The sequence below is a fragment of the Eschrichtius robustus genome, chromosome 13, assembly GCF_028021215.1.
Source record: "Eschrichtius robustus isolate mEscRob2 chromosome 13, mEscRob2.pri, whole genome shotgun sequence".
Lineage (NCBI taxonomy): Eukaryota > Metazoa > Chordata > Mammalia > Artiodactyla > Eschrichtiidae > Eschrichtius > Eschrichtius robustus.
The window spans coordinates 102,136,819-102,149,664 of NC_090836.1; the positions used below are offsets into that span (position 1 = coordinate 102,136,819).

At 50.6% G+C, this 12,846-nt stretch overlaps 1 protein-coding gene across 2 annotated transcripts in view; it reads right to left on the reverse strand.

The window, feature by feature from the left end:
- PHF21B (PHD finger protein 21B) overlaps positions 1-12,846 on the reverse strand; it is a 98,277-nt gene that overhangs the window by 19,470 nt on the left and 65,961 nt on the right. Inside the window, exons 3-5 of one of the 2 annotated variants that reach the window (XM_068561716.1) lie at positions 6,063-6,155; positions 3,663-4,013; positions 1,173-1,313 (exon numbers count right to left, since the gene is read on the reverse strand). In XM_068561716.1, the coding sequence (XP_068417817.1) occupies positions 1,173-1,313; positions 3,663-4,013; positions 6,063-6,155 (585 nt within the window). Of the gene's footprint in view, positions 1-1,172; positions 1,449-3,662; positions 4,014-6,062; positions 6,156-12,846 lie in introns of both variants that reach the window. The other variant, XM_068561715.1, reaches the window with a different exon arrangement.

Below are 12,846 nucleotides of genomic sequence, written 5' to 3' on the forward strand. Positions count from 1 at the left end.
TCCCTTCGATTGTGCCCCCTCCCCTGCAAGGCCTTCCGCAGTCCTTCCAGATGGAAACACGGCTCTCTCCCTCTCCCTGGATCTCCCACAGCTCAGAATCTGTAACTCTCTGATGACACCTGACATTTTTTTAACCCGAGTTCAAGTCCTAGTGGCCATGCCTGTGTCTGCCAGTAGGAGTGAGTTTCCCTAGAGCCGGGACGAACTACGTCTGCCCCGTCTCAGTGTCCACACCCTCAGCCCAGAGCCTGGCCTGCAGCAAAGGCTAAGACATGATTGACAAATAAATGAATGGATGAATGACTTCTTTGGATGACAGCACTTTGATAAAAAGAATCAGAAGGAACTGGAGGAGCCCAGAGGGATCTCTTCTGCCTGCTGGGGATGGGTGGTCAGGGAAGGCTGCCTGGAGGAGATGGTTTCTGAAGGGAATCTTGTAAGATAACCAGTCAATAGGGAGAGAAATGGGGGCCAGACAGGGGCAGTCACATGGAGAAAGGCCCAGGGGGTGGTGATTTTGGCCCAGGATGGCTGAGGATGCAAGCAGGAACACAAGGACGTCACTTGCTGTAACCAAAAATTCCACAAAGAGCTGACGTTTAAGGCCTTCAGGGTCCTGCTGTGCCGCCCTCAGACATTCAGTGAACAGTGGGGTGGAGGGAGGAGCAGGGCTGCTTTAGGGCCACACGTGCCAAGAGCAGCGCTGTCCCCTGGACGGAGGGTCCTGAGGACAGGGGGACGGGTGGGGACAGCGGGGGCTTAGGGTGGTGGGTAACAGCCAGCAGTGCCCAGGCACTGTTCTGGGGCCTCGGCAGACACTGACTCATGGGATCCTCCAAAAACATGGCCAGGAAGGCAGACTCACCCGTGCCATCCTCACAGATGAGGAAACGGATGCGATCTGCTCCCCACCCCCACGCACCCCGCCACACCTGTGCTGGGATGCAAATCCACGCAGTCTGGTCTACGATTGGTGCTACCCACTGCCCCATGCTGCCGCTCAGCCAGCAAATCCGGGACACACAACGGCTGAGACCTCAGCTCACTGGACCAGTGCTGCCTGGAGCTCCCACTGCCCAGGGCGGCTGTGCTCTGGGCTTGTTGGAGTGAGGCCCGTCCCCACTCCCTAGGCAGCCGTGTCCTACAGCGGCCCCCAGACCACAGCCACCCACCTCGGGGTTCTCCTGGCTCGGGGGCCGGTCTTCCTTCTTCTTTTTGGTGGCCTGAGCTCCCTGAGATGGCTCCTCTGTGGGTGGCCGTGACTCCGCCGTGCTCTCGGGCTGCGTCTGCACTTGAGGCTGAATGATGATGACCTGGAGACGGGGCAGAGGGGTGAGGGGGGAACTGGAGGGCCCAGGGAGGGCAGGCCCACAGGGCCCAGGGCCAGGCGTGTCTGCCCCAGACGGGCACGGGGCCTCGAATGGCGGGATCACAGAGGAACGAGGAGGCTTGCACCCACCTCTCCAGTCCACGGGGTGCCTGCACCCTAAGGAGAGTCTGCATGAGAAACGGTTCTGGTTTAGGAACCAGAAGGCTTGGGTCCAATCCTGTGCTACTGCTTCCCAGCTGTGTGGCCTCGGGGAGGTCACTTCACATCTCTGAGCCTCAGCTTCCTTATCAGTAACACCTTCGCAATACCTACTTCCAGGCAGGCTGTGAAGATTCAGGCGGCAAGAACTCAAGGCAGGTTGGTTTCTTTCTCCCCAGTTCACATGCAGGGAAACTGAGGCTGAGAGGGCTCAGACGTGCTCCCTGCCTGAGGTCATCAGGTTAGGGAGCAGACGTGCTGGAACCCTTCCCGGGTCTGTCTGGCTGCCTGCCCTGCCCCCCCCAACTCCCACCCTGCCCATACTTCCCCCCCCACCCAGGCCACTGTTTCCGAGGTGCTCAAACCTGGCCTGGGGGTTCGGGCAGGTGGGAGGAAGGAGGTCCCGTTTTGCTCACTCTGAGGGGCCCTGCCAATCCTGGGGGGATGGAGAGGGGGAGGGGAGTCTAGACCCCACTCAGCATCAGGCAGAGTAGACCCGATCCAGCGGTCCTCATGGGGTTCAGGTCTCATTGGTTGGGGTGAGGTGCCTGGAGCTGAGAAGTTTGAGATTGACTTCTGCTGCCCGGCCTCTCCCTAGGCCACAATCTCCTTCACCTGTGAATCATCTATCTTATTTATTTTTTTGGACATTGAATTGGGAAAGAATCGTTATCTTTTTCATGGATCTAGGTAAAAGAATTTACCAGGAGCAGCCCTGGGTCTGGCCTCAACCAGGAGTGACTCGAACTGTTTTTCCCTCCTAAGAACACATAGTGACTTGTGAATTTTTTTCTCGGATACTTGCAGCAGACTTTTTTTTTCTTTTTTTTTTTTTTCTGTGACTTGTGAATTTGAAGCTCTTACGTATGAAGAGAAAATGCATCCCGTTTTTCTACTGGCTTAAGGGAAAGGACTTTGTTCTTCTTTGTATCATAATTTTGAAATCCCAGAATTCTCTGGATGGAAAAAAATGCTCCCTTTTTATATTCATGGGAAGAAAACAGTAAGATCCCCCACAGAAAAAAGGGCAAAGAATATCCTGAGATGAGTCACGTGGAAGGAGACAGGATTCCTGAAAAGTACAGGGAAACCTTCAAGTTCAATACTAACCAAAGGAGTTCCACTTTCAACGACCAGCATCTGTTTGCATCAACTAAATGAGCAAAAAGTGTTTAAAAATGACAACACTGAATGCTAGTGAGGTTGCAGTGAAACAGGCACACTCAACCAACAAACGTCTGCTAAGCACCCCCTCTGGACCAGGTACCATCCTGGGGTGCACGTTTCCTCACTGGAACTTGCCATCCGACCCTGGCTGGCGATAACTCTTTAGGCTCGGAGAATCCTTGGGGATACTGTCCGTAAGTGGGAGAGCTCAAAAACATACCCAGAAATATACTGAGTGCAGTAACATACGGCTGCAGGAAAGCGGCTGACACTCGGGCTGGGAAGTAGGGGACACGGGCCATAAGCAAGAGAAGGGCAGCCTGGTGGACCCTGAATTGGAAACAGAGGAAAAGAGGCCAAAGAGAGGAAACGGCACCTCCTATGCAGCCCCAAACACCTCACACAATCATCAAGGAGCTCAGAGGGGAAGAGAAAGAGGATCTTAGTTTTAGTTTTAAATCTTGGCAACAAATCATAGATATTCCGTTCAGGCAGCCAGGGTCCAAAAAGTCCTTGACTATCTCCCTCCATCGGCAGAGACCCTTCCAGTTGTCCACTTGGCCACACATTTTATTAATTAATTATTCCAACAGGTGAAGTAATTCATCCATCGACCAATCATTCTTTTCCTACTGGTATTAATTCATTCAGCCACACAGTCTTTTGCTCACATATTCATTCCCTTGTACCCCCATTATTCCCAGGCCAATTCATTCATTCATCCACACCCTCATTCACGCAGCATTCATTCTACCACTGACTCATTCATTCATCTGTACACGCCCCCCCCCCCCCCTTCACGCACTGATTCATTCACTTATTTTTCATTCCCACGCTGTTCATTCAGTCCTCTGTTCACACTCCATCCATTCCTTTGGCCACCGAATCGTTCCGCCATCCGGTCATTCATTCTGCCCAGGCCCCCTTCACCTGGCCCCTCGGGGAGCCTGCCCGCGGGCGCCCTCACCTTGTTGTCGGCACTGATGAGGAGGGGCTGGACTTTGACGCTGTCGCTGACCACGGACACGGCGGTGCTGGGGGCCATGGCGGTGGCATTGCTGGGGGAGGTGGAGATGAGGGCGTAGGCCACCCCGGCACTGCTCAGAGGAGAGGTGACGGTGGCAGGCTCGGCGAGGGCACGGGGCTGGCTGCCGGGCGTTGGCACATGGCTCACGGTGTTGTTGGCAGTGGGGAGGGCTGGGCTGGGGTTCTTGATACTGACCACGGTGGCCTTCTGGAAGGCTGGGGGCTGCTTGGGTGGCCGGTCCCGGCCCGGGGTGATGGGGAGGCTGTCTGGAATCAGAGTCTTTGGCCTAACCTGGGGAGGGAGGGACGGTGGCACGGTCAGATAGACACACAGACGGGGTGATGACAGCCACGGCAGATGACAGGGGCACAGACATGACCTGGTCAGGGACTCCCACGTTAGAGGTGAGGAGATGGCAGCGGAGAGACCGTGGACCTGCCAAGGCTGCCCGGGTCCTGGGCGTGCACTGACTGGCCCGGGGGATCTGGTCGCGGGTGTGTGCCTGTGTGTGTGTGTGTGTGCGCGCGTGCCTATATTGGGGCAGAGGGAGAGGTGGCCCTTGGACTTTTACAGTTGAGGGGTGTACGTGGGAGTGAAAACTCCTAGGAAAACAGCACTGACCTTGAGCAGAAGCCTTTCCTTGGAGCCCCAGTCCTGACCCTCCCTTGCTCAAAAGCCTTCCATAGCTCCCCATGGCCATCAAGTCACTGACAGGCAAAGCTCAACTCCATTACTCAATATCCAAGGCCCCCAGAAGGCCCCTGTTGACGTCTCCAGTGCTATGCCTGCTCCCACGTCCCCTCCCAGCGCCGCCAGGCCTGCGGTTCCGGTCTCCCCACCGCCACCTGCCTCCTCTTCTCACCCCCGTGTCCTCACGCTCCAGGATCCTTCTGGGGTGCTCGCCCCCTGAGGCCTGCCTCCACCTTGGACTACCAAGACGTCCTACCCTCGGAGCCCTGCTTCTAGCACCATCTCCTCCAGGAAGCCCTCCCTGACCCCCAGGCAGGCTATGAGCCTCCTCAAGGCTCCCACAGCCCCCGTGAATCCTTCTGACTCAGGCCGATCACTCTGGGTTCAAATCATCTGATTCCTTGTCTGTCCCCCTTCTGGAATCTGAGCCTCTTGGGGACAGGATCCTGTCTAATTCAGCACAGGTGGGCCTTCAGCGAGGCTGCCTCAAGGACAAGAGGGCCCAGGGCAGCCGCCCCTCACTGTCCTCGAGCTGGGGGCATCTGCCCAGGCCTGCAGCCCCAGGACAGGCAGGAGCCGTTGTCGCCTGTGCAGCTGGCAGCCCCTCGCAGCTCAGCAGCAGGTACCCCGCAAAGCTGCGTACTGGGCGGTAGCCAGCAGGCTTCTGCTCCAGACCAGGCCCGGCTACAAAGGCTTTGCGCCCCGATTCAGTCCTCACGGCCGCCAGGGAGGCACTGGCACCACCCTCTCTGCAGACGAGGAGACGCAGCCCAGATGACTTGCCCAAAGTGCAGAGCCCAATGGGGGACCCCGGCTGGAACCCAGGCCCATGGTCTGGCGTCTGCGCCGTCTCCTGAAATGCACCCTTTTGTCCAGAGTTTCTAACACTTTTTTGACTGTGACCCATATTCAAAAATCTCCATTAGGACTTCCTTGGTGGCGCAGTGGTTAAGAATCCACCTGCTATGCAGGGACACGGGTTCGAGCCCTGGTCCGGGAAGATCCCACATGCTGTGGAGCAACTAAGCCCGTGCACCACAACTACTGAGCCTGTGCTCTAGAGCCTGCGAGCCACAACTACTGAGCCCTCAAGCCACAACTACTGAGCCCATGTGCCACAACTACTGAGCCTGCATGCCTAGAGCCCGTGCTCCGCAGCAAGAGAAGCCACCGCAATGAGAAGTCCGCGCACCGCAACGCAGAGTAGCTCCCGTTCATCACAACTAGAGAAAGCCCGCGCGCAGCAACGAAGACCCAACGCAGCCAAAAATAATAAATAAATAAATAAATTTATTTTTTTAAAAAATCTCCATTACGTCGTGATGCAGTCCAGAAACAAATTGTTTACGAAAAAATGCTTATGATGTGTCTTGGTATTTTCTGCTGTCTTTTAGTCCAGCCTAGTTTATTCCATTAAAAAAAAAAATCCTGGTCATGACCCACTAAATTGATTTCTCAATTCCTCACTGTGTGAAAAACTGGGTCTGGTCCAAACATCGCCTCTGAAGGGCAGGCAGAGGAGGCAGGAGAGGAAAGGGACTCCCACGACGTCGTACCCAGCTCAGGGCTCACCTAAACCTCACTGCTGAGGGGCTGTGGATGGACAGACAGACAGACAGACAGCCTGGGGCCCACCCACAGGCTGCTTACCTGAGGTAGCACTGCCGCTCCTTGCCCGGCCAACCTCTGCAAGGAGCTCACCTGAGGACCCGTGACAGGCACTGCAGTGATGGTTCCCAAAGCCTGGAAGACAGAGGAGGGCGGCACTGAGACAGGACACGGCACCGGGACCCACGCGACCCCACCCAGCCGGCACCCGGCGACTCTCCCCAGCCTGGCGGCGCAGGGGTGCCTTGGAGACAGCGAACTCTGCTCTCCTCTTAATGGTAAGTTTTTTGTTTGTTTGTTTGTTTGTTTGTTTAATAATTACTGTTGTGGGCACTTGCTATATGCTAGGCCCTGTGCTAAGCACCTCGATGTATGTATGTATGTATGTATTTATTTATTTATTTATGGCCGTGTTGGGTCTTCGTATCTGTGCGAGGGCTTTCTCTAGTTGTGGCAAGCGGGGGCCACTCTTCATCGCGGTGCGCGGGCCTCTCACTATCGCGGCCTCTCTTGTTGCGGAGCACACAGGCTCCAGACGCGCAGGCTCAGTAGTTGTGGCTCACGGGCCCAGTTGCTCCGCGGCGTGTGGGATCTTCCCAGACCGGGGCTCGAACCCGTGTCCCCTGCACTGGCAGGCAGACTCTCAACCACTGCGCCACCAGGGAAGCCCCTTAATGGTAAGCTTTTAAATCACGAAAGTAATATGTATCATGCAAGAAATTTTGGAAATCAGAAAAAGAAAGAGAATGGCATCCCCGGAAAACTATCACTGTCTCACATTAGCTTCCTTTTAAGTACGTTTTCTCTATAGCTGTACAGGGAATTCTGTAACCTGTTTGGTTTTTTTTTCATATTGATTCCCTGCAAACATATTTTGTTATTTTATTTGATCTATGAACATACAAACATGCAAAGTGAAAAGGAGGGAGGAAGGGGCAGAAAGAAAATGAAGGAAGGAGAGAGTTTGAGAGACAGAGAAGAGGGAGAGAGAATAGAGCAGGAAAGACAGAGAAGGGAGAATAAGGAGTTTATTAGATTTATAAAAATTACCTTAAGTTTACAGAGTACACACAGCTCAATTTGCCTATAGTTGTGACCTGAATAATCCTGCCAAATTTCAGGACAGGCTATTTAGTAAACATGATGTATGTCTTGACAAAATAAAGGAGGCTACTAATAAGAACCAGTGAAGGTTAATTAAGAAAAAATCATGCTAAACTTGGAGCTTCCTTCCTTCCCAGTTTCCTTGGACTTGTCTTTTCTCATTTCTCCAGAGTGGAATCCACTCTCATTTTACCCAAAGACACAGCACCGCTCACACCAAACAGAATGTGATGTGTAACCTGTTTTCCTACTTGTACTTAAGGACACATGTAACGTTTCCTGAAGTTGTTACCATCTCCATAAATCACTCCTTTAATGGTTATAGAGTCTTTCATTCAGCAGACATCATGCTATTTCCTCAGCCAATCCCATCCTCCTAGGAATTTGGGTTTTATTCCCATCCTTTTCCAATTAATAAACAGTGGTGCAATATACATCTCGATGGATAAAGCCATTTCCGCATCACAAAGTATTTCTGTAGGACAGAGTCTGAAAACAGGAATCAATGGGTAGGAATTTTATTTATTTATTTATTTAGTTAGTTAGTTAGTTATTAAGTTAGTTAGTCTGCGTTGGGTCTTCGCTGCTGCACGTGGGCTTTTTTCTAGTTGCAGTGAGCAGGGGCTTCTCACTGTGGTGGCTTCTCTTGTTGCGGAGCACGGGCTCTAGGCATGTGGGCTTCAGTAGTTGCAGCACGTGGGCTCAGTAGTTTCAGCTCACAGGCTCTAGGGCGCGCAGGCCTCAGTAGTTGTGGCACTTGGGCTCAGTAGTTGTGGCTCACGGGCTCTAGAGCACAGGCTTAGTAGTTGTGGCACATGGGCTTAGTTGCTCCACAGCATGTGGGATCTTCCCAGACCAGGGATCGAACCTGTGTCCCCTGCATTGGCAGGCGGATTCTTAACCACTGCACCACCAGGGAAGTCCATCAATGGGTAGAAATTTTAAAAGGTAGGACTATTTTGGGCCCTTGATATATGTCTCCACTGTGCTAACTCAGGAGGGGCCATGACCAGGGCTCACCCCACCACACCCTCAGATCTCAGCCTCCGAGTCGGGGCTCTTTCCAACGCATGATGGGATGGCCACACCTGCAGCAGGGTGGATATTTAGGGTGTGGAGATGGGAGATGACACCCTCCCAGGGACTCCAGGCCCACACAAATACAGAGGATGTGTTTTGGGGTGCCCGTTTGCCTAAGGTCCCTTTTCTAGGAATCAACACTACCTACAGCTGATGAAGGGGAGTTTCCACATGGCCACATTTGTACCCCATGAGCCTGCCTGATGGGGCGAGGCATCTCTCACTCGGGGCCAGCCAAACCACCAGTGACCAGAGAGGTTCTCTCTTGAACTTAGAAGCCAAAATTCTTAACAAAGTGTTAGCAAATCAACCCCAGCAATAATATGAAGGATAATACATCCTGCATAAGTTGAACTTATCCCAGGAATGCAAGGCTGCATCACCATGTGAAAATCACAAAAAAATGATATGGTTATCTCAATGTATGCAGAGAAAGCATTGAACAAAATTCCACATCCATTCATGATAAAAAATTTCAGCAAACTAGGAAGAGCAAGTAACTTCCTTAACCTGATAAAACACATCTATAAAAAATGAACAGCTACCATCATACTTAATGATGAATGTTTTTCCACTGAGATCAGGAATGAGGCAGGGATGTTCTCTTACCACTCCTGTTGCCATTGGACTAGAAGTCCTAGCCAGTGCAATAGGGCAAGAAAAAGAAATAAAAGGCCTTCAGATTAGGAAGAAGAAATAAAACTGTCTCTGCAGATGGCAGTAGCAACTACGTAGAAAATCTGACGGAATCTACCAAAAAAGGCTTGTTAGAACTAATAATTGAGCTTAGCGAGGTTGTAGGATACAAGTTCAACATACAAAAAGCAACTGTATTTCTATACACTAGCACGAACATTTAGAAATTTAAAAAAAATGTTTACTTGCCATTTGCAACAGCATCAAGAAATGAGGAATACTTAGGGATAAATACGACAATAGCTGTATTAAGAGCTGTACACTGAGAACTTTCAAACACCGATGAGAGAAATTTTAAAAAGACCTGCATAAAGAGAGAGACATACCATAACCATGGATCAGAGGCCAGTATTATTAAGATGTAAATGCTCCCCAAATCGATCTATGGCTTCAATACAGCCTCCATCAAAATTCACCCCGAAAAGGGTAGAAAATGACGAGGTCCTTTTTAAATGCATGTGGAAATGCAAAGGACCCAGAATAGCCAAAACAACTTGAAACAAACAAAAAACATCAAACAAACAAAGTGAAGGACTTATATTTCCCAACTTTAAGACCTATTATAAAGCTACAGTAATCGAGACAGTGTGGTATAGGTGTTAATTTATGCAAATAATAGATCAACGGAACTGAATAGAGTCCAAAAATAGACTCAAACATATATGGTCAATTGATTTTTCAGCAAAGGCTGCAAAGTCCATTAACATAGTGGAGAAAGGACAACAGTTTCACAAATGGTGTTGGAACAAGTAGATACTCATATATTAAAAACAAACAAGACATAACTAATCCATACATCTCACATATTTTTTAAAAACCCAAATGGATCAGAGACCTAAATGTAAAGCCTAAAACCGTAAAATTTCTAGGAGAAAACATAGGAGAAAATCTTTGGGGCTGTGGGTTAGGCACAGTGTCTTGGATACAACACCAAAAGCATAATCCATATAAGGACAAATTAATACACTAGACTTCCAAAAAATTAAAAATTCCTGACGTTGGAAAGACAGTGTTAAAAGAATGAAAAAACAAGCCACAGACTGGGAAAAAAACATGTGCAAATTACCTATCTGATAAAAGACTTGTATCCAGAATGTATAAAACAACTGTCAAAACCCAATAACTGGAAAACAAACAACCCAATTAAAAACTGATTTGAACAGAACACATCACTAAAGAAGATATGCTGATGACAAATAAGCAAACGAAGAGATACTAAACATCACTAGTTAGAGAAATGCGAATTAAGCCACAGTAGGACACCACTATGCACCCATTCAGACGGCTACAATAAAAAAGGCTGACCAAGTCCAGAGCTGGTGAGGGCGTGGAGCAGTGCATGCCCTACTCTTGGGAACATAAAGCAGTGCAATCACACTGGAACAGTTTGGCAGTTTCGCAGAAAGTTAAATATACATTTACTGCTATGGACTGAATGTTGATGTCCGTCCCCCCAGAATTTGTATGTTGAAACGCTAATCCCCAGTGTGATGCTTTTGGAGATGGAGACTTTGCGGGTGATCAGGTCATGAGGGTGGAGTCCTCATGATGGGATTAGTGCCTTCATAAGGACAGACCTAAGAGAGCTTGCTTCCCCTCTCTCTCTGCCACGTGAGGACACGGCAAGGAGTCTGCCATGGTTTAAAATGTTTGTGTCCCCCTAAAATTCGCTTGTTGGAATCCTAACTCTCAATGTGATGGTGTTAGAAGGCAGGGCCTTTGGGAGGTGCTTAAGCCAGGAGGGGGGAATCCTGATGAAATGAATGGGATTCGTGCCTACAAAAAAGGCTGCAGAGACTCTTAGCTCCTTCCCCCAGGCAAGAATACACCAAGAAGTCTGCAGCCGGAAAGAGAGCTCTCACCTGACCATGCTGGCACCCTCATCTCCAACTTCCGGCCTCTAGAACTGTAAGCAATAAACTTCTGCTTACAGTAACCACCCAGTCTGTGGTATTTTGTTATAGCAGCCCGAATGGACAAAGACAGCATCCATCTGAAAATCAGGAAGAGGGTTTGCACCACAAACCAAATCAGCCAGCACCTTGATCTTGGACCTCCCAGATTCCAGAACTGTGAGAAATAAATGTCTATTGTTTAAGTCCCACCGCCGCCCCAGTGGGTGGTATTTTGTTACAGCAGTCCCAACTAAAACATTCTACCCCTAGGCATTACCCAGGAGAAACGAAAGCACACCCCCACACAGAGGCTTGTTCCGGAATGTTCACAGCAGCTCTACTTGTGATCGCCCAAACTGGAAACAGCCCAGATGTTCATCAACAGGTCCACAGATGAACAAACTGTGGCAAATCCACCCAATGGAATATGACTCAGAAATAAAAAAGGAATAAGCAATTGATACACACAACGTGGATGAATCTCAAAGTAATCTTGCTGAATGGAGCCAGACAAAAAAAAGACTTATTATTGTATGATGCCATTTATATGAAATTCCAGAAAATGCAAACTCATCTAAAGGGATCAGAGGTTGTGTGGAGATGAGGGGATCGGAGGAAGGGATCAAAGACACAGGGAAATTTTTGAGGGTCAAGGGTGTGTTTACTATCTTGATTCCGGTGATGGTTTCACAGGTGTAGACCTATGTCAAACATCTTGCACACTTTAAATATGATAATTTATTGTATATATTATTCCAACAAAGCTGCTAAAAATAAACCTCCTCCCTATTTCCCCCCTTATAGCTCTCTGTCCCTGCAATGAGTATCATCCTTCTCCAAATGACACAGCAGAGGCCCACAACCCACAGAGCTGCTTCTCCTGATTATGATGGGATGGTTCCTCCCTCCTCTGGAATTTTCCACCTGCCCTAAGTGGGCAAAACTCTGAGGTTCACGTCCTTCCAGGCAGCTGCTTGCCTCTCTGCATGAAGCCAAATTATCCACATTTAACTGGAAATTCACTGTGGACGTTTGTTGGAACAGAGCTTTATATGCAATGCAGAGACCATCCGAACAGATGCGGTCACTTTAAGAGGAAACGTCTCAATCCACAGTGCCGTTTTCAGTCCCTCTCCAGCACCGCTAGGTGAGCCCTGCCCAATGCCCATTTTAAAGACTCTGCCCGCCTTCTGCAAAGGGATGGGCATAGAAGGCTGTGCCCTCTCCCTCCCCTGGACCTGCTGTCTCATCGGCATCACAACCCCTGGGCCCCGGCCCAGACCTGGGCAGGTGAGAGGCAGGCATGGAGGGAGCACCATTTGACTCACAAGCTTCCAGACGATTCCATCAACCTGGGGACCACAGGATGAGAAGAAGCTGGCCTATCCATCCAGCAGGTTCTGTGATGAAAGGCCCACACGGGCACTTCACTCCATCAGTGAGCGGAGCTGTGTGGTCCCCTGGGTGCAGGGGTTCCTGCACGGGTGACGGGCAGCCAGAAGATCCCAGGGCCCCAGGAACAGAAGGGCAAATCCATGCCCAACACCTACAGGAGCCAGAGAACAGGCACAAAGCTGCCTTCCCCGGGGACTCCCTTCTGGCTAAGATCCCCAGTCAAGCCCTCCAGACGAGGGGTGTGTGCCGTCTGTGTGTTTTTCCAGTCCGTGTGTCTCTGCACATGGCAAGGCGTGAGGGTTGCTGTGTGTCCGGGTGTGTTTTTGTACCAGCTACTCCATTCCCTGGCATCCACTTGGGTGCATGTGTCCTGTGTGTTTCCATATGGATTCTTCTCTGGGTACCCCTTTTGCTCTGGTCCGTGTGTCTTGCGGATGCCACCGTCTGTGGTTCTAAGCCTTCACTGCAGGTCGGCGCTCAGTCCTCTCTCCTGACTTGGGACACCGGGAACATCTGTCCACACACCTTAGAAATTCGCAATCAGGGAGGGGGAGAGAGGGGACCACGAGAGGGAGGGGTGGGTGGAGGCTGCTGGGGGGGCAGAGACCCCGAGGTCGGAGTGGGTAGGGGGGAAGATAGGGGGAGTTTTACTTTGA